A 25,092-nucleotide genomic window follows, 5' to 3' on the forward strand; every position below is an offset into this window, starting at 1 on the left:
ACCTTTGATACCAATTTAATCTGGCCCAGCCAACCCATTGAAGTTGGCTTTCCCACAGTTCATTATTCTTCCTCTCAATTTTCTTCCTTCTCTATGCCAACCTAAACCTTATGATACAATGATCAAATTCCTCTAATGTCCCCCTATTGCTACTTGATCCATCCAGCCAGCCTCATTCTCAAGAACATGGCCTCCTTTTTGATTGAATTGACCTTGATTATCTTGTTGAATTATTTGATGACACTGTTTGATTCAAGGTTGTAACTTTATGACAGATGGTAGTGAGTTCAGCAGCTGGCTAGGAATTCTGTAAACTTTCTTTTATTCTCACAGAATGTGGGCATCACTGACTGGACCATCATTTACTGCCTGTCCTTTATTGCTACTGAGAAAGTGGTAGTGAGGCACCTCCTTGAATTTTCTGCAGTCCATGCAATGTAGGTTTGCTATTAGGTTTGTGACTCGTCATCCATTACGATTGTCTCTGGCAAGCCTAATTTGAAAATGGCTTGCTCAGAATGACAATGACAGAAGTAGTGCTTATAGAATTTGTTGAATGATTTCCAGCAATTTGCTGTGTAGATCATAAACAGTAAGCAAAAAAACTTTGATTGCTAGGGGCTGCTTGTACTTTCCTGAAATTATCTATTAGGAATTATTGCCGTGTTTGTTGACCGCAAGGTTTGGGACATGATTTAACAGATTTTTCACTTCATGTTATGTGCTACACAGTTTATAATGAAGTCTTTTCATGCATTGACCCATTTCTGACAGCAGACTTCTTCATAGAATCACTGCTTCATCTTGGTGGTCAAGATGCACTGCTGGCCTTCTATCTCATAAGATGATGGTCAGCAACGTAGTGGTCACATCTGTGTAAAGCACCCTTCGTTTGGGTCAAGAACCCCACTCTCGCATGGCACTCTGTGTTGCATTTACTGCAGAACAATGCAGAGGGCTGGGCAGTTACTTGATTCCCTGGCCTCTGTTTTCTCTGGGCTCTCTTCTTAATCAGCTGAGCCTTTAGTTTTTATTCACTTTTTCTGACGTCCTTCCAAATAATCAGCCTCCAAGGATCATGGCTGTCAGTTGACAATCTCCCAGTTGGTAGTGTCAATATCCATAAGACCATATGTTACAGGAGCAGAATTAAGCTGTTTGGCCCATTGAGTCTGCTCTGCTATTTGATAATGACTTGTATATTTCTCAGCCCCATTCTCCTCCCTTTTTCCCTGATATCTTTGATCCCCCAATTAATTAAGAACTAATTAAGACAGATGTCTTAAATACAGTCAATGATTTTACTTTCAAAGCCTTCTTTGGCAATGAGTTCCACAAAGTCTTCATCCTCTGGCTGAAGAAATTCCTGCTCAACTCAATTCTAAAGGGCCGTCCCTTCACTCTGAACGGAAACTAAAAGGTCAGCTGGTTAAGAAGTCAGTATAGAGAAAACAGAGGCCAGTGAATTGTGTAGCTACTCAGTCCTCCGATCCTTGCCTCTCCTAATCTTGGGAACATCTTCTCCAGATCCATTCGCTCCGGGCCTCTCAGTATTCTATAAGTTTCAAAGTGTACTATCTAGAAGTATTCATAGTACTTTAAGGTCTTACATAATTCTAGTATGACTTTTACCTGTCCCTTACATTTCTGAAATATGGCTGAAGCTAATTGTAGTGTTCACGTTACTGCCTTGAATTATCCTGACATTCCTTGTCTCTGTATGCTAGTGTATTTACCACCTTGAGTCTTTTTAAATGTACTGCATGATACAAATAGTAATATATGTAACAAAGCTGTTGTGAAATTTACCATACCTGAACAAAATTCAGTATATTAGAAATACATTTAATTTCTGGTGGGCTTTACAGTTCAGTTACTCAACCATCCTTTGTATTAGCCCATCTATTATTTTTGAAACAAGTACAAATTATCTGAAATGTTTTACTTAAATTTGCTAGGTGGTCTGTTCCTTGGGTCAGTAGCCACAGCTGGGATGCTAGCAGGTTTTGGCACAACTCTTGCAATAGCAAAAAAGAAAAATCCTGGATGGTTCAATAAGGTAAACTTAAATAATTTCTACTTTACAGATCGTAACATACAATTGCTGTGTTAACTGACAAAGCAAACTCCATGTATGTGGCTGTTATGGTGGCTAACATCATTGATTTAATGAGTTATATGACAAGAAGACCGGACATGTAGATCATGGAACTTCATCCATTGACCTCTCCGAACCATTAAAAATATTTGACTTCCACACAAATTTAATCCCAAATTAGGAATAAATAAGGTGAAAGACAGACAATTTAAGTTTCATAAGAAAATGAAAGATTGACCTTTTTTGTTTTGTTGTGCAATGAGATGAAATCCATTTCCAGTATTCTGTGAATGTGATCTAAAGGGTACACTTGGTTTTAAGGGTGCTTACATTTAACTGTTTCAAAATGTTAGTAATGTTCAGTTCCGTCTAGAAAACTGGAGGGGCTAATTGGGAGGCTTTCAGTAAGTTACTGAGGACAGCTCAGAGGTCACTAAAGAGGACTTCAAAGAATACCATTAACTGGAGAAGGAGACAGAATGAGTATTAGTATCAGGAGTGCTGCAGTTAACTGTACTTCTAGGAAGGCAGTAGAACAACACAGATTCTGAGAAAGATTCAGTGAGGAGATCACAGCCCTTGGCTAGTTCAGTCCTGTCAGAACTGAGGAGGAAGTTCTGGGAATTAATAGACAGCTAAGTGTTGAAATCCGGATTCGGGCCTGGAGGAGTGCTAAGAAAGTGGGAAGGTTGCTGGCTGAGTTGGAGATGTTTCAAAGAAGCCTGTGAGTATTAATTCCTCAGTCACTGCATATTGGGGATGAGTAACTCGTAAGCAGTATTTGTTTGATGTAACTGAACTCGGCACTCAGAGGAAAGGAGCAGAACTGGTTCTGTAAAGCTAGCTGAGGTTTTGTTTCTGAGGGTGCTGAAGTCAGATGAGAATAGACACAAAAAGTGGTTGATCGACCCCAGACTGGGGCAATTGCCAAGGCAATCTGTGACAGCGGCTTTGAGAGGGTGTATCAAGGTAAGATCAGCAAACATTCAGAATTGTAACCCCTTTTGCAGCTTAATGAGATTAGATGAGCCACTGTATCAGTATATCTGGGGCAACTGCTTTGAGAGATCTGTGGAACCTGTCTTGATCACATTTTGCTATTTGATGTGCACTTTAGGTTGTTCAATCATGTCTATTTCCCACATTTACACATATTAATTCTGACTTGCAAAATGCAATACATGTCTTGCAAAATGTATTATTGTCCTAATAATATAGTAAAGTTAAGTGTTGTTTGTTCAAAATGGAGTCTGGCTGTTTTACACTGTGTGTGTGTCCCTGGATCTCTAACTTTGTCGTCATTTAAGGATGAGTAAGCTTTCTTTTAGCCAGTTTGTAACATAAATTTGACAGTGAGCCAAGGATTATAACAAGTAATTTAAGTTTTGGGACTGAGCTAACTTTTATTATAGAACTATAATTTAACATTTGTTTTTGTTCTGTTTTGAGAAGGACAACAACATTTCCTTTTTTTTGTAAATTGACTAAGATCTAGACTGTTTTCCACATTGGATCCTTGTGATGTTTGCTTTTGTGTTTTTCTCACTTTTTTTCCCCTCCCAAATTGACAAAACTATATGTAGCTGGATTGCATTTTAGATGGTGAATGCATACAGTGTTTTCTTTGCTATTTTGTGCAAAGTAGGAATACTTTCATAAAGAATTGCCAGTTTACCTTTTGGAAATAAATTGTTTTTGAAATACTGTATGATATTTCTTCTTTATTTAAAAAATGCAAATTACATAAAATTGTGTGGTAAAGCAGGTAAGGAGAAAAGCCTTTGTGTAAACTGAGGATGTTATCAACGGTCAAAACAAATTTCCAATTTCATTTTTTTCTTTTCTGTATAAAATTCCTGGATGTAGCATTCTGTTATTACAATGTGTTAAGAACGCAGAAGGCTTTTAGAAACTCAGAGACGCAAACTAATGGTATGGAGCAATGAGTTCAAATCCCACAATGATAGTTAATCTATAAATCCTGGATTTAAAAAAAAATCCTTAACAATAATAATTGAAACTACCAAATTGTTATGAAAACTTATTTAGTTTACTGATGTTCTTTTAGAAAAGAAAAGAAACTACCTTTACCCAGTTTGGTTCATATCTGATTCCAGAACCACAGCCTGATGACTCTTGATGTCTTTCTGACATGGCCTAACAAACCACAGCAATCTATGATGACTCTTGACCTCCTTCTGAAATGGCCTAACAATTCACTCAGTTGTATGAAGCCACAACAAAAAAGTTTAAAAACTGAGTGTACCTACATGACATGGACTGCAGTTGTTGAAGGAGATGGCTAACTAATGCTTGCTCAAAGGCCATTAGGAATGAACAATTATAGACTATTGGGTCATACAGCACAGAAACAAAACCTGCAGCCCAACTCTTAAACATTGACCGGGTATTCTAAAGTGAACTAATCCCACCTGGACACCCCACCCTTGGATAAAGACCTAGGCTATTCACCTTAACTACCCTTCTCATGATTTTATAAACCTTTGTATGATCACACCTCCGCCTCTGACACTCCAGGGTAAAGAAGTCTCAGCCTGTCCTTAAAACTCAAACTCTCCAATTGGCAACATCCTTGTAAATTTTTTTGTGCCCTTTATGATGATGTTTTCATCCCAAGACTGAATTTTTAAAAGACATACCCACAAGATCTTTACCACTCTCTCTAAGCTTCTTGTGGTTGTTTGCATCACCATCCTGGCCTTAACAGAAACCTAGCTAAGGAGTGATGACACCTCACTGCCTGACCAATCAGACTTTGGCAATATGGTTCTTCTCACCAAATCATGCTTTAGTCTGTCAACCTCTTCTGGCGCTTTCTCCTCCTTTTTGAGCATCTCATCTTGTTCCACCCTCTCATCTCTCATTATCCATTGCCGACCTCAGTCATAGAATCACTGGTTACAGCACAAAAAGAAAATATTCAACCCATTATTTCCATTTTGGCATCTGCAAGAGCCACTCAGTTAGTACTGCTCCCCTGCCTTTCCCTTAGTCCAAATTTATTTCTATTCAGATATTTTTCCAATGCCTTTTAAAAGCAATGATTGAATTTGCTTCCAGCGCAATCTTGAGCAGTGCCTTTTGTTTTCTTTCTGCTATTCAGCTTAAATGGGTGTCACTGGTTCTCACCTACTGCCGAAAACATTTTCACTCTATCTAGTCTGTATGGACCACTTATGATTTTGATAAAATTGCCTCTCAACCTTTTCTTCTCTTAGGAGAATAGGACTGGCTTCTCCCAATCTATTCTCAGACCTGAAGTCTCTCCTCTTTTTTTTTAATTTTTGTGTTTTTTATGACTTCTCTTCATTCTGCCTCCAAAAACGTACCATTTTATACCTCTGTCCATCTAAGTTTCATCTGCCATATGTCCAACCAGACCACCAGCTGATGAATATCCTCTTGAAATCAAACTTTGTCTTCGTCGGAATTCAGTGTTCCCAAATGTTGTGCCAATCACAAAACTGGAATTGAGTCCTGTATGTCCCATGATATTAACCTATAAAAGAAATGGACTTTAAAAATGTTATGCCGTTTGCTTTTTCTGCCCTTCTGGGGCTCTGGATACTCTTGGTGCACTATTTTCAGGTTAGGGAGACTATATCGCAGCAGATGACTTTATTGGCCTATTCAATGCAAACATATCTGATTGGAGAGGTTGGCTCCTACCTTGCACCCTTGGAAAAACACCTCTCTTCACAAATTCACCTTCCACAACAGACAAGAGAGAGGAACCAAAGGCAGGTAACCTGAGTTAGAGCAGCGATGGCAGTGGGAGTAGTGGAGACCAAACCTGGCTGTAAATAGCAGCAATGACAGTGATCCTGAGGAGTGACACCTAGATCAAGGTCTGTTGGAGCACTGTGGCAAAGCTCTGGAGGCGACATCACGACTCCAAAAGTGACATTTGATTGACTATTCTGAAACCAAGTCTGGAGTCTGAGTGAGCTGTCTCTCTCCAGACACTGAGTGTAAAGTATTTATTCTTGCTGTTTGTAGTTAGGATCTGAAGTGAGAGTGAGAAATCTGATTTTAGTGAGTAGTGGGCAAGATTGTGTACCTGGTTCCTAGTTTATTGTTTGTAGTTGATAAGGTTCACAACGGCAGGAGAACTCGGCCCAGTGGAATGCTCCTCCTGAAGTGTGGGAAATTAGGGACACTTTCAGTGTCCATGGTGACCGTATACACAGGAAATGTGTTCAGTTGCAACTCCTGATTTGCCACATGAAATAGCTGGTGTTGCAGATGGACACACTATGGAGCATCAATGAGGCTGAGAACATGTTTGATTGCACATTTAGTGAGCTGATCACATCACAAGTAAGGGCTACACAAATAGAACCTCATTGGGTGACAACCAGGAAGACTAGTAAATGTGTGCAAGCAGTGCAGGAGTCCCCTGTGGCTATTCCGCTCTCAAACAGGTATACTATTTTGGATGTTGTTGAGGTGGAGTAGCCTCGGGGTGGGGGGAAGCAACAGGCAGCCAGATCAGTGGCACCACAATTCGCTGTGTACAGTCGGATCAGAGTGTAGGCAAATAGTAACAAAAGGAGTCTTGATATTCAGCGGTACAGATTGAAGTTTCTGTGGCCACAAGCAAGACTCCAGGATGGTATGTTGCCTCCCTGGTGCCAGGGTGAAGAGTGTCACTGAGCAGCGAAAGGATATTCTGAAAGGAGAGGGTGAGCATCCAGAGGCAATGGTCTATTTTGGTACTAATAACATAGGCAGAAAGAGACATGAGATCCTGCAAAGGGAATATATGGAATTAAGTTGAATTTTGAAAAGCAGGACCTCCTAAGATGGTAATATCAGAATTACTCTTGGTGCCAGGTGTGGTCAGGCCCAAAGTAGCAAGGTAATAATTCATGAATACATGGATTAAAAAGCTGGTGTAGGAGGGAGCACCCCTGAATTATTGGGATCTCTTCCAGGGCAGGTGGGACCTACAAGAAGGATGGGTTGCACCTGCACTGGAGGGGCACCAATATCTTTGCAGGGTGATTGGTAGTGTCACTTGGGAGGGTTTAAACTAGTGTGGTTGAGGGGTGGGAAACTGCAGTAGGTCAGCATGTGGAGTGATTCAGCAGAAGGTTGACGTTAGGCCAAGTAATAGGAAGGATAAGCAAGGGTGAATGAACATAGCTGGACTAACAGTTTTAAACTGTATTTATTTTAATGCAAGGAGTATAACAGGTAAGGCAGGTGAACTTAGATCCTGGATTAGTCTGTGGGCCGACAGTTTGGTAGCCATTACAGAAACTTGGTTGACAGAAGGGCAGGACTGGCAGCTGAACATTCCAGGGTTTAAATGTTTCAGGCAAGATAGAGAGGGATGGTAAAAGGGAAGGGAAGTTATATTATTAAGGAGATTGCCACAGCTGTACAAAGACATTTTTGTCATCACAGTCAGCACAGACATTGTGGGCTAAAGCCTGTTCCTGTGCTGTACTGTTCAGTAGCTGTCCAAGTTTTAGACCATAAGACCATAAGACTCGCCATTCTTATGATTGCTGCACCATCAGCTCTTCTAATCCATGCTGGAGTGCTGTTAAATAGACATCCTTATTTTGATGGAGTTGCCAGTACATCTCTCACACACCAACACCAACACCCCACCCCCACCCCCAAACCTTTCTGGTCATGGAACTCTGAAACAGGATGCTTAATGAAAAGACATAGCAAAGCCCACTGCAGTTGTCAAGGGATTCCTGAGCAATTGTACATTTTGCCATTTCAGATGCAATCTGAGTTAACTTTCAAATATCATGCAATACACTTGTAAGAGAGATTTGGAAACATGCATTTACATTCAACTGCAAGAAAGCATACATTGTGGAAATATCAAAGGAAAGAGATACTCCAGTGTGTGGCCTCACAACAAATTGAAGCATGTTAGAACTAAACTGTCTTGGGAGCACTGCAACACTGGATGTCAACTGCAACACTGGATGTCAACAGCAACATTGAAATCTGAAAAAGGACTGGAAAAGCCAAAAATTTTATTATAAGATTAAGCAATATTCTAAGAAATGTCAGCTTGAGTCTTGAAACTAAAATGTTTTGTCTGGTCAGAAAAGAATAACAGATGTGACAATTGGAGCATTTTGGAAAAGCTCATCTGCGTTTCCAGAAGCACCTACTTGCATATCTTTGAAGTTTATTTTATATTTACTTGTTCAGGAGGTTTATTAACACTTTGCTATGTTCAACATTCTTACTTGCTGAGTGGCAACTCAATTTTCAGTTGTTTGAGGATGGATGTGAAGAGATGAATTGGCCAAGGCTAAGTGGTGCCTGGATATTGGATGAGTGGTTGCTCATAGGATTTTTTATGTGCCACTGGTGCTGAAGGGGTTTGATAGCTATTGATACAGTATGTGACTGACTGAGCCTTGGTATTGACAGCACCTTTATAAACATTGGGAAAACACAGTTACATAATTGTGGGAATTGCTATCTGTAATATTGAAATATTTATATAAAGGCGTCTGCTCCCCGGCAGCATTGGTTTTACACTTCAAAGAACAAAGAAAATTACAGCACAGGAACAGGCCCTTCAGCCTTCCAAGCCTGTGCCAATCGAGATCCTCTGTCTAAACCTGTCACTTATTTTCTAGGGGCCTGTATCCCTTAGCTCCCTGCCCATCCATCTACCTGTCCGGACACATCTTAAAAGACACTATCATATCTGTGTCTACCACCTCTGCTGCCAACGCGTTCCAGGCACGCACCACCCTCTGCATAAAGGACTTTCCACGCATATCTTCTATAAACTTTCCTCCTCTCACTTTGAAACCATGACCCCTGGTAATTGAGTGTCCCACTCTGGAGAAAAATCTTCTTGCTATCCACCTTGTCTATACCCTTCATGATTTTGTAGACCTCAATCAGATCCCCCCTCAATCTCCGTCTTTCTAATGAAAATAATCCTAATCTACTCAACCTTTCTTCATAGCTAGTGCCCTCCATACCAGGCAACATCCTGGTGAACCTCCTCTGTACCCTCTCCAAACCATCCACATCCTCTTGGTAATGTGATGACCAGAACTGTACACAGTACTCTAAATGTGGCCGAACCAAAGTCTTGTACAATTGTAACATGACCCGCCAACTCTTGTACTCAATACCCCGTCCGATGAAGGAAAGCATGCCATATGCCTTCTTGACTACTCTATTGACCGGCATTGCCACCTTCGAGGAACAGTGGACCTGAACACCCAGATCTCTCTGTACATCAATTTTCCCCAGGACTTTTCCACTTGCTGTGTAGTTTGCTCTTGAATTAGATCTTCCAAAATGCATCACCTCGCATTTGTCCACATTGAACTCCATCTGCCATTTATCTGCCCAACTCTCCAATCTATCTATATTCTGCTGTAATCTCTGATAGTCCCCTTCACTATCTGCTACTCCACCAATCTTCGTGTCATGTGCCAACTTGCTAATCAGACCACCTATACCTTCCTTCAAATCATTTACGTATATCACAAACAACAGTGGTCCCAGCACAGATCCCTGTGGAACACCACTGGTCACAGGTCTCCAATTTGAGAAACCCATTCCATTACTACTCTCTGTCTCCTGTTGCCTAGCCAGTTTTTGTACCCATCTAACTAGCTCACCCTGGACCCAATGTGACTTCACTTTCTCCATCAGCCTGCCATGGGGAACCTTATCAAATGCCTTACTGAAGTCCATGTATATGACATCTACAGCCTTTCCTTCCTCAATCAACTTTGTCACATCCTCAAAGAATTCTATCAAGTTGATAAGACATGACCTTCCCTGCACAAAACCATGTTGTCTGTCACCGATAAGCCCATTTTCTCCCAAATAGGAATAGATCCTATCCCTCAGTATCTTCTCCAGGAGCCTCCCTACCACTGATGTCAGGCTTGCCGGTCAATAATTACCTGGATTTTCCCTGCTACCCTTCTTAAGAGGACAACATTAGCAATTCTCCAGTCCTCCAGGACCTCACCCGTGTTTAAGGATGCAGCAAAGATATCTGTTAAGGCCCTGGCTATTTCTTCTCTCGCTTCCCTCAATAACCTGGCATAGATCCCATCCAGACCTGGGGACTTGTCCACCTTAATGCCTGTTATGATACCCAACACTTCCTCCCTCCTTATGCCGACTTGACCTAGAGTAATCAAACATTTATCCCTAACCTCATTGATAAGACTGGCTCTCCATGCATATACATGAAAACAAATCAGTGTTGTCCTGAATGTGAATCTCTCATCAATTTATTAGGCTGTGTGACATAAATCCTAACCAGGAATATGTGCAGGAATCTTGATAAAGTGACCCCAACTTAATCTTTCACTTCTTGTCTTCCACTGGAATCCTCATGGGGTGTAGAATGCTAATTAATTTGTTCCTCCAAAAATAGTAGACTCGGCTGACATTCTGCAGAACGAAATACACCACAATTACCTTGAGCATTGTATTTGCCTTTAGACCTGTTCGGGTACTTGAAACAGTTTGAGCTTGCCAATGGCTTGTGTGTTAACACATATATTTATTATATGTTCAGCATACCTGGTATTTATCGGTGGGGTTCCTTAGAGGTGTCATCATCCAGGTTTTAAGTTAACCATTATTAAAGGTGGTTCCAGGTTTGAAAAGGTTTAGGATATTGGACTGTTGAAATATGAAAATATTTTGGCAACTCTCAGGAATTTGACTCAAGTGCAGGATAAAATTCTTCCTTTTGATACAATGACTACAGTGTAGAAGTACTTAATTGATGGTAAAGATGCTTCATGATCATGCATTCCATAATATGAATATGTGTTGTTTTATGTTCTTCCCTTCTCTTCTAGGGACTAAATGCAACTGTTGCTGTTCCTGAGAGTGGGGCATTACTGGCCTTGAGAGCCCTAGGCTGGGGTTCTCTTTATGCTTGGTGTGGGGTTGGTTTGGTTAGTCTTACAATCTGGAAGGCTTTAGGAGTACACAGTGTAAGTATCATTTATTTTAATATCCCAAGTCAACAACAGTGAAAATTTATACTATGCAGTTATAGACAACAGCAATTTGTAACACCAATGATTTTTCATTATATCAAATTTTTTACTTCAAATTCCTTATCAGGAAGTGTGGATACGGAACAGGAAGGCATGACTAATAGTGCTTTCTGAACATTTTTCCCAGAGTCCTATCTATACCTCTTATTTTCAGCAGATGGGAGCAAGAATCACAGGAATGTGCACCTCTAATAAGTTGCTGTATGTTCCTAAAGGGAAACCTAAAATTTAAATGTAAAACTCCCTGTACCTCCCATGGGCTCTTTTGGCCCACTGGCCAACTCTTAGCGACTCTAGCCTGACTGTGAAGTCATCTTTGCTTCAACTCCCAAATCTGTTCAAGCCTCAGATTAATGTTGCAGTTTGATCCCAATGATGGAGTATGGAACAAGAGACGATGGTGGAAAGGCAATGGCTAACATTCAAAGAAATTGTGGAGGACTTGCAACAATGTTCATTCTTGTCTGACACAGAAGTTAAATGGGAAAAGTAGCAGAAGCATGGATTAGGTATAGTATCAGAACCAAGAAAGAGGCATGCAATTGTCCAGAAAAAGAAATAGCCCTGTGAAGTGCGAATAATTTAGAATTTAGCAAAGGAAAGCAAAGGGATTGATTTAAGAAAGTGAAAATATTGTACAAGAGTAAGTTTGTGGGGAGCGTAAAAACTGACTGTAAAAGTTTTTAGGTACGTGAAGAGAAAAAAAATTGGTGAAGACAGATGCAGGCCCTTTACCATCAGAAATGGGAATAGCGAGTTTTGAGAAGATTTGTAGCTCAGGTTGAGGTTCTGGATGTGAGTTTGTTCGCTGAGCTGGAAGGCTCGTTTTCAGACGTTTTGTCACTTTCTTTTATTTGACAAAATATACTTTATTCATAAGATATACAAAAAAAACATATTTATACACCTACCCAGTCATGCAAGCCACTCTGGGTTACCCAGGGGGTACATACACCAACTAAAGGGGGAAAGAAAAGAAAACGAAGCAAAGAAAATACCCTGGCAGTCGTCACCCCGCACAGTCCCCATTGGCCCCCTGACCAGTTGGGGAAGGTGCCATCTGGACCCAGTTACCAGATAGGGCCCTTTTTCCGATTCTGGACAAGGGGTTTCATACAGTGGTCTTTCCCCACCGCGCCTTGGCGGCGGCTGCCCCAAGCTTTAGCGCGTCCCTCAGCATGTAGTCCTGGACCTTGGAGTGCGCCAGTCTGCAACACTCGGTCGGGGTCAGTTCTTTCAGCTGGCAGACCAGCAAGTTGCGGGCAGACCAAAGAGCGTCTTTCACGACATTGATGGTCCTCCAGGCGCAGTTGATGTTGGTCTGTGTGCGTCCCGGGAAACAGTCCGTAGAGCACGGAGTCCCACGTCACGGAGCTGCTCGGGACGAACTTCGACAAATACCACTGCATCCCCCTCCAGACCTCCTGCGCATAGGCACACTCCAGAAGGAGGTGATCAACAGTCTCATCCCCCCCCCCCCCCACCCCCGCCACCTCGAGGGCAGCGTGCGGTAGCGCTGAGATTCTGGGCGTGCATAAAGGATCTCACTGGCAGAGCACCTCTCACCACCAGCCAAGCAATGTTCTTGTCCTTGTTTGAAAGTTCTGGCGATGAGGCATTCTGCCAAACGACTTTGGCAGTCTGCGTGGGGAACCACACGACGGGATCCGCTCGCTCCTTTTCCCGAAGGGTCTCTAGGATACAACATGCTGACCACTGCCTGACAGCCTTGTGGTCAAAGGTGTTTCCCTTCAAAAATTTCTCCACGAAGGACAGGTGGTACGGGACGGTCCAACTACTCGGAGCGTTCCGCGGCAAGGAGGCCAGGCCCGTCCTTCGCAACACCGGGGACAGGTAGAACCTCAGTAAGTAGTGACACTTGGCGTTTGCGTACTGAGGATCTAAGCACAGCTTGATGCAGCCGCACAGAAAGGTAGCCGTCAGGGCGAGGGTGGCATTCGGTATGCCCTTTTCCCCCATTTTCCAGGTCTTTGTACATGGTGTGCCTGCGGACCCGGTCCATCCTCTACCTCCAAATGAAGTGGAAGATGGCCCGGGTGACTGCAGCGGCGCAGGTCCAGGGAATAGGCCAGGCCTGCGCCACATACAACAGTACAGAAAGCCCCTCGCACCTGACAACCAGGTTCTTACCTGCGATGGAGAGGGACCGGAGCATCCACCTGCCCAGCTTCTGCTTCAATTTGATGATACGCTCCTCCCAAGTCTTAGTGCACGCCCCAGCTTCACCGAACTAAACACCCAGCACCGTCAGGTAGTCTGTCCTGACGGTGAAGGAGTGGTCATCCCAGTTCCCGAAGAACATGGCCTCGCTCTTACCCCTATTGACTTTGGCACCCGAGGCCAGTTCAAACTGGCGGCAGATGTCCAACAACCTACTCACCGACCAACGATCAGTGCAGAAGATGGCGACATCGTCCATGTACAGGGAGGTCTTGACCTGAAGGCCTCCGCTGCCTGGGATAGTCACGCACTTCAGGCTCCCGTCCTTCCTGATGGATGCAGCGAAGGGCTCCACACAGCACAGTAACAAGGTAGGAGAGAGCGGGCAGCCCTGCCTGACTCCAGATCTGACGGGAAAACTGTCCGATTCCCACCCGTTGATCGAGACTGCGCTAACGATGTTGGTGTAGAGCAGCCGGATCCAATTGCGGATGTCCTCCCCGAACCCCAATTTGGAGAGGACGTCCCTCATGTTAGCATGAGAGACCCTGTCGAAGGCCTTCTCCTGGTCCTGCTGACGAGCAGGTGTCCACCCGCCTGTCCTGCACATAGGCGATCGTATCCCTGATGAGCGCGAGGCTCTCGGCGATCTTCCTGCCCGGCACAGCACAGGTTTGGCCAGGGTGAATCACCGACCCAGGACAGGCCTGACCCTGTTGGCTATGACCTTGGCCAGGATTTTGTCGTCCACGTTCAATAGTGAAATGGGACGCCAATTCTTAATTTCTTCCCTCTCCCCCTTCCTCTTGTAAATGAGGGTGATGATGCCCTTCCTCATGGACTTGCACGTTTCCCCTGCCCGAAGCGCACTATCGTACACCTCCAGCAGGTCCTGCCAACCAGATCCCACAGAGCAGAATACAGCTCGACCAGTAAGCCGTCGCTCCTGGGAGACTTATTCCTCTCCAAGGACTTGAAGGCTCTGGTCAGCTCGTTCAGGGATATCGGCCGGTCCAACCACTCCCTCGTGCCGTTGTCTAAGACCTCCATGATAGACGACAGGAACGACTCAGAGGCCGTGCTGTCCGTGGGCTTCGCGACGTACAGTCCGGCATAGAAGGATCTGATGATCCTCAAAATGTCGGGCTGAAACGACGTCACCGAGCCGTCGTCCTCCTTCAGCCGGCTAAGCACAGAGCTTTCTATGTGCACCTTCTGAAAGAAGAAACGCGAGCACATCTTGTCCTGCTCCACAGAGCAGACCCTGGACCGGAAGATTATCCTGGAGGCCTCCGTGGCGAAGAGCGAGGCTTGCTGGCCCCTCACCTCGCGGAGGTCCTCCGTGACATCGACCCCCATCAACTGCAGAAGCAGCAGGTTCTGCACCCTTTTCTGGAGTAGCGACAGCTTTCCCCGCCTCTCTGTCGCCTTCCGAACACCCTTGAGGACAAAGAACCTCTTGATGTTCTCCTTCACCGTCTGCCACCAGTCACCCGGAGACTCAAAGAGGGGTTTCACGGTTCTCCAACCAGCGTACTCCCTCTTAAGCTCCTCGACGTTCTCTGGGGTCAACAGAGTCGTGTTGAGCTTCCACGTCCCCTTGCCGGCCTGCTGGTTGTCCTGTAAGTGACAGTCGGCCAGCAGGAGGCAGTGGTCAGAGAAGAACACCAGCTCAACGCCGGTGGACCTGACCGAGAACGCCCGTGACACAAACAGGAAGTCTATCCTTGAGCGGATAGACCCGTCTGGCCACAACCAGGTGTATCTCCGCTGCGCTCCGTCTGCAGGGGTGCTGAAGACGTCAAGCAGCTTGGCGTCCTTCACCGTGCCCATCAGGAATCTGGATGTGACGTCCAGTTGACTCCCCCCACCTGCTGTCCCCACGCCAGATCTTCCATCTGCATCGATAATGCAGCTGAAGTCTCCGCCTAGGATGACCGGCCTGGACGTAGCCAGCAGGGGTGGAAGCTGCTGCAGGACTGCCAACCGCTCACTCCATACCGCTGGGGTGTACACGTTGATCAGCCTCAGGGGAACGTTCCTGTAGGTGACATCAGCCACTAGGAGGCGCCCCCCCCCACCACATCCTGAACTTGAGAGATGGTGAAGTTGCGCCCCTGCAACAGAATAGCCAGGCCCAAGGAGCGACAGTTGTTACCCCCTGACCAGATCAAAGGCCCACAAGTCCAGGCGTCGGACCATTTCCCGTACCTGCTGAGGTGTGGTATCCCGCACTCCTGCAGAAACAGGAGGTCTGCCTTGACGGTGGTCAGGTAGGCCAACATGGACACACATCTTGAGGTGGACTTGATGCTACGCACATTAATGCTCGCAACTCGTACCCCCATTGTGGGCAGTGACCGCAGTACCCTCCCCAAGTCCAAGGTCCAGCCCCTCCATCTGTCCCTTCATGCCCATTGCCTGGGCAAACTGCTGGACGCTCTCCGGGCTCAGGAAACAGTCCGTGCTGCCTTCCGGGTGGCAACCCCCCATCAGGGGTATGGAGGCAGGAGAGTCCGGCTCTGGGTCTGGCTGGGGACACACTGTTTCCTCCTTCCCGCCTGAAAGTTCCGGGGGGCCCTCCAGGGCCCCAGCGGTGCATGGCTGGGTGTCAGAGAGAGCCTCGGGACGCCTCCCGTCACCTGGAAGCGTGGTGCGGCTTTCCTTCTCCCTTGAGATCTTTAGCTTCTGCTTTGGACGGGCCTCCTCCAAATCTCCCTCGTCAATAGGAGCTCTTATAGCCCCCCTGTAGCTGCCTCTGCCCGCCTGATGGTTGCAGTGCCTGTGCCCGCCAGCGTGCCTTCCTCCTCGCTTTCCGGACCGTCGTCCACTCCCCTGGGTCACCTGTCGCCGCCTCTATCGACTCCGGGTTGTCGGGGGCGGGGGGAGCGGATTCTGCAGGTGCGCTTTGCTGGCCTCGGGTCCATCCTGCGGGGCTGGGCACTCCTGCACGACCTGGCCCTCCTGCACATTAGGGGGGTCCTTGCAGGGCCCTGTGTCTTCCTCTCCTCCGGGGGCATTGCCCCTGCTGGCAATCTGGGCATAGGTGGTCCCCTGCTGCGTGCATGCCCTGTAGAGGTGGCCCGCTTCCCTGCAAAGGTTGCAGCTTTTTTCTTTTGTGCAATCCTTTGCAAGGTGTCCCTCCTCCCTGCAGATGGTGGCTTTGCAGTCGGCCGCCACGTGACCTGACCTACCACAGGCATGGCAGACTTTAGGTTGCCCTGCGTAGGTCAGGTAGCCCTTGCTCCCACCGATCGCGAAGCTGGACGGTGGGTGTACAATGTTCCCGTCCGAGCCCATCCTCAGCATCACCCTGACCTGCCTCTTACTGGTCCAGATTCCGAAGGGGTCCATGATGTTGGTTAGGTCCCCTTCCACCTTCACATACCTTCCGAGGACAGTCAGGACATCAACTGCTGGCACATGCGGATTGTACATGTGTACAGCCACCATACGGCTCCTCTGCACTGGCATCACTGACAGCGGTCAGTACAAAGAGGGGGCCCTCACCTCCTTTCTCCTTGAAAACCTCCAGGAAGCGCTCGCAAATCTTGGTACTCCTGAAGGTTACATCGTAAAAACTTCCTCCGGGGAAATCCTGCAGGCAGTAAATGTCCGCAGCAGTGAACCCACAACAGTCCAACAGGACCCTGTTCACGAAGAAGGTGCGGTCCACAGGTGCACCTTCGTCCACCTTCTTCACGGAAACGCGGATGCTGTTCTGGACCCCCTGACCCGGGGCACGAGCACTTGCCGCAGCCATCATTGCAGGTTGGCTGTTCCCCTGAACCAGCGTTAGGCCGAAGCCAGCATTAAGATCCACCGATTGCAAGGGTGCACCGCCAACCCAACGTCTTCCTTCCACCAACAACACAGTCACGCTCTCCTCATCTCGGTCCCCAAAAGAGTGGGTCTTTATTGTGTTCACCCAGCTTCACGCTTTGTTAACTATAGACCAGTTAGCTTAACTCTGGTAGTGGGGAAAATGCTTGAATCTATCATTAAGGAAGAAATAGCAAGACATCTGGATATAAATTGTCCCACTGGGAACACCCAGCATGGGTTCATGAAGGGTAGGTCATATTTAACTAATTTGGTGGAATTCTTTTGAGGACATTACTTGTATGGTGGACAATGGGGAACCTGTGGATGTGGTGTATCTCGAATTCCAGACAAGGTGCCACCCAAAGGCTGTTACATAAGATAAAGTTGCACAATATGACAGGTAATATATTGGCATGGTTAGACGATTGGTTGACCAGTAGAAAGCAAAGAGTAGGGGTAAAATGGGTGTTTTTCTGGTTGGCCATCAGTGGCTAGTGGCGTGCCTCAGGGATCAGTGTTGGGACGCCAATTGTTTACAATTTACATAGATGATTTGGAGTTGGGAACCCAGTGTGATGTGTCAAAATTTGCATTTGACACAAGGTGGGTTGTCAAGCAAAGTGTGAAGAAGACACTGAAAGTCTGCAGAGGGATATAGATAGTCTAAGTGAGTGGGCAAAGGTCTGGCTGATGGAGTACAATGTTGATAAGTGCGAGGTCATCCATTTTGGCAGGAATTACAGCAAAATGGACTATGTTTTAAATGGTAAAAAATTGCAGAACACTGCTGTGCAGAGGGACTTGGTTGTCCTTGTGCATGAATCGCTGAAGGTGGGATTGCAGGTACAGCAGGCGATTTAAAAAGGCAAATGGAATTTTGTCTGCCATTGCTCGAGGGATGGAGTTTAAAAACAGCGAGGCTATATTGCAGCTGTATAGGGTCCTGGTGAGGTCACACCTGGAGGACTGTGTGCAGTTTTGGTCTCCTTACTTGAGAAGAGATATACTAGCACTGGAGCAGGTGCGTAGGAGATTCACTCGGTTGATTCCAGAGTTGAGAGGGTTGGATTATTAAGAAAGACTGAGTAGACTGGGATTATACTCATTGGAATTCAGAAGAATGAGGAGAGATCTTATAGAAACATAAGATTATGAAGGGAATAGATAAGGTGGAGGCAGGGAGGTTGTTTCCGCTAGCAGGTGAAATTAGGACTAGAGGGCATCGCCTCAAAGTAAAGGGAAACAGATGTAGGACTGAGGTCAGGAGGAACCTCTTCACCCAAAGGGTTGTGAATCTGTGGAATTCCCTGCCCAGTGAAGTGGTTGAGACTACCTCGCTGAATTTTTTTTTAAGGCAAGGCTACATAAAGTTTTGAAAAGTAAAGGAATTAAAGGTTGTGGTGTGAGGCCGGGTAAGTGGAGCTGAGTCTCAAAAAGATCAGCCATGATCTTACTAAATAGCAGGCCAGTCTTGAGAGGCCAGATGGCCTACTCCTGCTCCTAGTTCTTATGTTTTTATGTCCCACATCAGAGATTACTGTGTAAATGTAAAGCGCATGAGATTGCAATTAATGTTATGAGATGGATTTGGATTTCAGGACTATAAATTAGGGGAACTACAGGGCTGTCAAAAAATTGTGGTGTCATATTCCATTACATTGTTACCCATTGTAAACGTTTTCGTGTGGATAGTAGCTTAGTGAACGAAGTTATTTGTTTTTGATTGTGTTTAACTCAACATCACTGCCCAGTGATAAAACGTGTGCATACGAATACAAAATGCAGAATTACAATGCCCTATCAGGTGACAAGCTGGCACCTGTATTTAACAAAGTTCACACTCTCATATATTCACAGGCCAGGTAGAAACATCTAACTATCCATAGCTGAAGTATTTCATAAAATGCAACATCTCCCTAATTTTTTCTTATACTACTCGAACTTCCAAGGTTCATATGTGGCAACAGTTTCCTCAAGCAGAAGCCAATGTGTTGGCACACCAATCAGCTTTTTAGAATCTTCCAGCATTGCACAGCTGTACAGCTTAGAGAATGTTGATCAAACATAAAGCTGACACCTTTTGCCCAGCGCTGATATTACGGCTGGAGCAATCACATCCTGTATCTTGCTGCCTTGGCATTTCATCGATTTTTTTTTTTTCAATACCAGTGGAGGAATATGCAGTGATATGAGGAAAATGATGTTGACTGCTGTGCACATCCATGGGAGGTAACTTCCTGCACTAATGTTGTGATGGCATTTGCATGTACTTTGATGCATAGTATCAATGCAGTCCAGACGTGGCTGACTGGCATCACAGAAAGGAATGCATCTGTGTAGGCACCAGTTCTCAGCGTAGCACTGGAAACACATACTCCATTTATTTAATGGATGTAAACCTCCAAAGGAAATCAAGAACTTCCTCATTTGCTCAGGTTAAAGTGATTAATCTGCCTCAAATGTCCCTTCCACCAAACAAAACGTTAATAGTATCAGCCCATAAGTGTGTGGCAGATTTACACTGATGACCGAACAGTGAGGTTGACTATGTAGGAGCCTGACGTGCTCCTGAACCAGTTTAACAAGTGCCACTGTTACGGTGGTAATTCAAAGTCTGCCATTCAACAGATGAAGTTTGTTAGTAACTTCCTGTCTCCCATTGCTTGAACTAAACAATATCTGCTGATAGATTTTGGTCAGAAAGTTATTCCATAAGGGTGCAGCGATGTAAGTGTATGAACAAGTCATCCCAGAGTGGTGAGTAAGTTGCAGTGTGGATGATTGCAACCAGTTTGCATGTTTCATCAGATCTACCTGCCATAATATTTGCAAGCAAGCCATGGGTGGGGTGTTCAGCAGAAGATTTGAGTTATGATCTCCATTGTTGCATTCAGTTGTGTCAACAAGATGTATGTTTGATGACCTGTGCCTTTTATAGGCACAGCACTCTGCACTTGCCCCTTTTATATTGCTGAATACTGTAACAACAGTATTCCAGTAGATCCAGCAAGATTGGCTAATAGATTACTAACGTTAACTGTGCTGGGTCAATTCCCTTGATGGCCAGCTATGCCCGATACTGGATAACCTCTCATATAGGAAACACTGACTGTCACTGATTCATTAAATAGAGAGACATAGTTTGAAACAAGAAATTATAAAATGCTTATTAAGTTAGAAATATTTTCAGTCCCATCTATGAAGGACTAGGCAATGCCTCTGAATTACCAGACTCCAAATATAATCTTGCCAAATGTTTATAAGATTTTTGCTAAGTTTAACTTATTTTCAGACTGACCACTATGGTTAACACGTGACTGTTAGGATAAGGAAAGAAACAATTAATCACTGAGAAATATTTGTATCTCATTGCCAGTCAGTGACTTCATCTGGAGAGTGCACGCTTAGGATATTACATGAGAATAATGATAGGACCAGCTGAACTGTAACCTATCAATTTCCTTGCAAAATACCAAAAGATAGCATTACTAGGATGTTGCCTGGTATGGAGGGAAGGTCTTATGAGGAAAGGCTGAGGGACTTGAGGCTGTTTTCATTAGAGAGAAGAAGGTTGAGAGGTGACTTAATTGAAACATATGAAATAATCAGAGGGTTAGATAGGGTGGATAGGGAGATCCTTTTTCCTAGGATGGTGACGGCGAGCACGAGGGGGCATAGCTTTAAATTGAGGGGTGAAAGATATAGTACAGATGTCAGAGGTAGTTTCTTTACTCAGAGAGTAGTAAGGGAATGGAATGCTTTGCCTGCAACGGTACTAGATTCGCCAACTCTAGGTACATTTAAGTCGTCATTGGACAAGCATATGGACGTACATGGAATAGTGTAGGTTAGATGGGCTTGAGATCGGTATGACAGGTCGGCACAACATCGAGGGCCGAAAGGCCTGTACTGTGCTGTAATGTTCTATGTTCTATAGCAGTAAAAGAGCTGGGGTTTGTTGTCCCTTTTTAATAGAGAAACATATATCTTAAAATAAACAGGTAGTTTTATTTATGCATTGTTACTGCTCATAGTTAACATCTTCCTTCACCCCATTCAATTTGATCTATATCAATATTTTTCATAATTGTATTGGAGTTGGGTAAGAAGAGACAAATATTAAGTGGGTTTTTAATGTCTGTGTAACTCTCAACATTACATTTGTAATGTCAAAATAATATCACAAAAAATGTTAGACCATTAATTTTTGTACACTATCCCTGGTTAATTATGAAGAAATGGAGACAGTGGAAGAAATAGCCATTCTGAAACATAATTGCTTTTAATTTCAAGGGAATGATAATCAGGAATTTAAAATGTAAAGGTTATCTGTCCACAAATAGGAGCAAAAGGACCTCCTCTCCCTGCCCATTTCAATTGATCTGACTACAAATTAATTTAAACAAGTAAAAATTACATTTGAGATAATGGGAACTGCAGATGCTGGAGATTCCAAGATAATAAAATGTGAGGCTGGATGAACACAGCAGGCCAAGCAGCATCTCAGGAGCACAAAAGCTGACGTTTCGGGCCTAGACCCTTCATCAGAGAGGGGGATGGGGGGAGGGAACTGGAATAAATAGGGAGAGAGGGGGAGGCGGACCGAAGATGGAGAGTAAAGAAGATAGGTGGAGAGGGTGTAGGTCGGGAGGTAGGGAGGGGATAGGTCAGTCCAGGGAAGACGGACAGGTCAAGGAGGTGGGATGAGGTTAGTAGGTAGCTGGGGGTGCGGCTTGGGGTGGGAGGAAGGGATGGGTGAGAGGAAGAACCGGTTAGGGAGGCAGAGACAGGTTGGACTGGTTTTGGGATGCAGTGGGTGGGGGGGAAGAGCTGGGCTGGTTGTGTGGTGCAGTGGGGGGAGGGGATGAACTGGGCTGGTTTAGGGATGCAGTGGGGGAAGGGGAGATTTTGAAACTGGTGAAGTCCACATTGATACCATATGGCTGCAGGGTTCCCAGGCGGAATATGAGTTGCTGTTCCTGCAACCTTCGGGTGGCATCATTGTGGCAGTGCAGGAGGCCCATGATGGACATGTCATCAAGAGAATGGGAGGGGGAGTGGAAATGGTTTGCGACTGGGAGGTGCAGTTGTTTGTTGCGAACTGAGCGGAGGTGTTCTGCAAAGCGGTCCCCAAGCCTCCGCTTGGTTTCCCCAATGTAGAGAAAGCCGCACCGGGTACAGTGGATGCAGTATACCACATTGGCAGATGTGCAGGTGAACCTCTGCTTAATGTGGAATGTCATCTTGGGGCCTGGGATGGGGGTGAGGGAGGAGGTGTGGGGACAAGTGTAGCATTTCCTGCGGTTGCAGGGGAAGGTGCCGGGTGTGGTGGGGTTGGAGGGCAGTGTGGAGCGAACAAGGGAGTCACGGAGAGAGTGGTCTCTCCGGAAAGCAGACAGGGGTGGGGATGGAAAAATGTCTTGGGTGGTGGGGTCGGATTGTAAATGGCGGAAGTGTCGGAGGATAATGCGTTGTATCCGGAGGTTGGTAGGGTGGTGTGTGAGAACGAGGGGGATCCTCTTGGGGCGGTTGTGGCGGGGGCGGGGTGTGAGGGATGTGTCGCGGGAAATGCGGGAGACGCGGTCAAGGGCATTCTCAATCACCGTGGGGGGGAAGTTGCGGTCCTTAAAGAAAGTTCTACCCGCCCCCGCCACAACCGCCCCAAGAGGATCCCCCTCGTTCTCACACACCACCCTACCAACCTCCGGATACAACGCATTATCCTCCGACACTTCCGCCATTTACAATCCGACCCCACCACCCAAGACATTTTTCCATCCCCACCCCTGTCTGCTTTCCGGAGAGACCACTCTCTCCGTGACTCCCTTGTTCGCTCCACACTGCCCTCCAACCCCACCACACCCGGCACCTTCCCCTGCAACCGCAGGAAATGCTACACTTGTCCCCACACCTCCTCCCTCACCCCCATCCCAGGCCCCAAGATGACATTCCACATTAAGCAGAGGTTCACCTGCACATCTGCCAATGTGGTATACTGCATCCACTGTACCCGGTGCGGCTTTCTCGACATTGGGGAAACCAAGCGGAGGCTTGGGGACCGCTTTGCAGAACACCTCCGCTCAGTTCGCAACAAACAACTGCACCTCCCAGTCGCAAACCATTTCCACTCCCCCTCCCATTCTCTTGATGACATGTCCATCATGGGCCTCCTGCACTGCCACAATGATGCCACCCGAAGGTTGCAGGAACAGCAACTCATATTCCGCCTGGGAACCCTGCAGCCATATGGTATCAATGTGGACTTCACCAGTTTCAAAATCTCCCCTTCCCCCACTGCATCCCTAAACCAGCCCAGTTCATCCCCTCCCCCCCACTGCACCACACAACCAGCCCAGCTCTTCCCCCCCACCCACTGCATCCCAAAACCAGTCCAACCTGTCTCTGCCTCCCTAACCGGTTCTTCCTCTCACCCATCCCTTCCTCCCACCCCAAGCCGCACCCCCAGCTACCTACTAACCTCATCCCACCTCCTTGACCTGTCCGTCTTCCCTGGACTGACCTATCCCCTCCCTACCTCCCCACCTACACCCTCTCCACCTATCTTCTTTACTCTCCATCTTCGGTCCGCCTCCCCCTCTCTCCCTATTTATTCCAGTTCCCTCCCCCCATCCCCCTCTCTGATGAAGGGTCTAGGCCCGAAACGTCAGCTTTTGTGCTCCTGAGATGCTGCTTGGCCTGCTGTGTTCATCCAGCCTCACATTTTATTATCTAAAAATTACATTTATCTGTATTCACATTGTGAGTTTCATTCAGAATGATTAATATTTTTCTTCCCATCTTTTCTGCAGCTGACAGAATTCCAAGAAAAGATGCAATCAATGTTTCCTGAAATTCCAAAAAGCACAGGAGTATCACAGAGTGCTGAGCAACTCACTTTGGAAAATCTGTTCAAATCAAAGTAGTTGGTACTGATTAGTATGCATATATAAAAAGGAAAAAAAAACAAACATGCAACTTTTATACATTATGGAATTATTGAAAAATCCTGTCTTTCGCCACCCTCACCCCTTAATATTGTTCCATAGTGTAGCTTTGTTCACTGCAGTTATCCCTAAGTCATTCTAGATTATTTTTATTTGCTGCAGCACAACTTTGAGCCTCAAAGCCATTGAATGTACCTGTGCATATTTTAAATAAATGCAAGTGGTCTTTGAGGAGTGGCAGATGGAGATTAATTTAGATGAATATGAAGTGCTGCATTTTGGAAAGGCAAGTCAGGGCAGACTTTATACACATGGTGATAAGGTCCTGGGGAGTGTTGCTGAACAAGGAGTCCTCAGAATGCAGGTTCATAGTTCCCTCAAATGAAGTTGCAGGTAGACAGGATAGTGAAGAAGGTATCAGAGATAATGGGAACTGTAGATGCTGGAGAATCCGAGATAACAAAATGTGGGGCTGGATAAACACAGCAGGCCAAGCAGCATCTTAGGAGCACCAAAGCCAACGTTTCGGGCCGAGACCCTTCATCAGAAAAGGGTGCCTTTTCTGATGAAGGCCCTAGGTCCAAAATGTCAGCTTTTGCACTCCTATGATGCTGCTTGGCCTGCTGTGTTCATCCAGCTCCACACTTTGTTATAGTGAAGGTGGTGTTTGGTATGCTTGCCTTCATTGGTCAGTGCACTGAATGAAGGTGTTGGGAGGTCATGTTGTGGCTGTATGGGACAATGGTTAGGCCACTTTTGCAATACTGTGTGCAATTCTGATCGCCCTGCTATAGGAAGGATGTTGTGAAACTTAAAAGGGTTCAGAAAAGATTTAAAAGGATGTTGCCAGGGTTGGAGAGTTTGACTTTTAAGGACAGGCTGAATAGGATGGGGCTCTTTTCCCTGGAGTGTTAGAGACTGAGGGGTGACCTTATAGAGATTTATAAAATCATGAGGGGCATGGATCGGGTGAATAACCAAAGTT

At 45.7% G+C, this 25,092-nt stretch overlaps 1 protein-coding gene across 1 annotated transcript in view; it reads left to right on the forward strand.

Annotated features, from left to right (window-relative positions):
- tmem242 (transmembrane protein 242) overlaps positions 1–24,555 on the forward strand; it is a 28,030-nt gene extending 3,475 nt beyond the window's left edge. Inside the window, exons 2-4 of the mRNA XM_048535648.2 lie at positions 1,959–2,059; positions 10,954–11,091; positions 23,973–24,555. Of these exons, the coding sequence (XP_048391605.1) occupies positions 1,959–2,059; positions 10,954–11,091; positions 23,973–24,086 (353 nt within the window). The 3' untranslated portion in view covers positions 24,087–24,555. The remainder of the gene's footprint in view (positions 1–1,958; positions 2,060–10,953; positions 11,092–23,972) is intronic.
- The last annotated feature ends 537 nt before the right edge of the window (positions 24,556–25,092 follow it).

The sequence above is a fragment of the Stegostoma tigrinum genome, chromosome 9, assembly GCF_030684315.1.
Source record: "Stegostoma tigrinum isolate sSteTig4 chromosome 9, sSteTig4.hap1, whole genome shotgun sequence".
In the NCBI taxonomy this organism is placed as follows: Eukaryota; Metazoa; Chordata; class Chondrichthyes; order Orectolobiformes; family Stegostomatidae; genus Stegostoma; species Stegostoma tigrinum.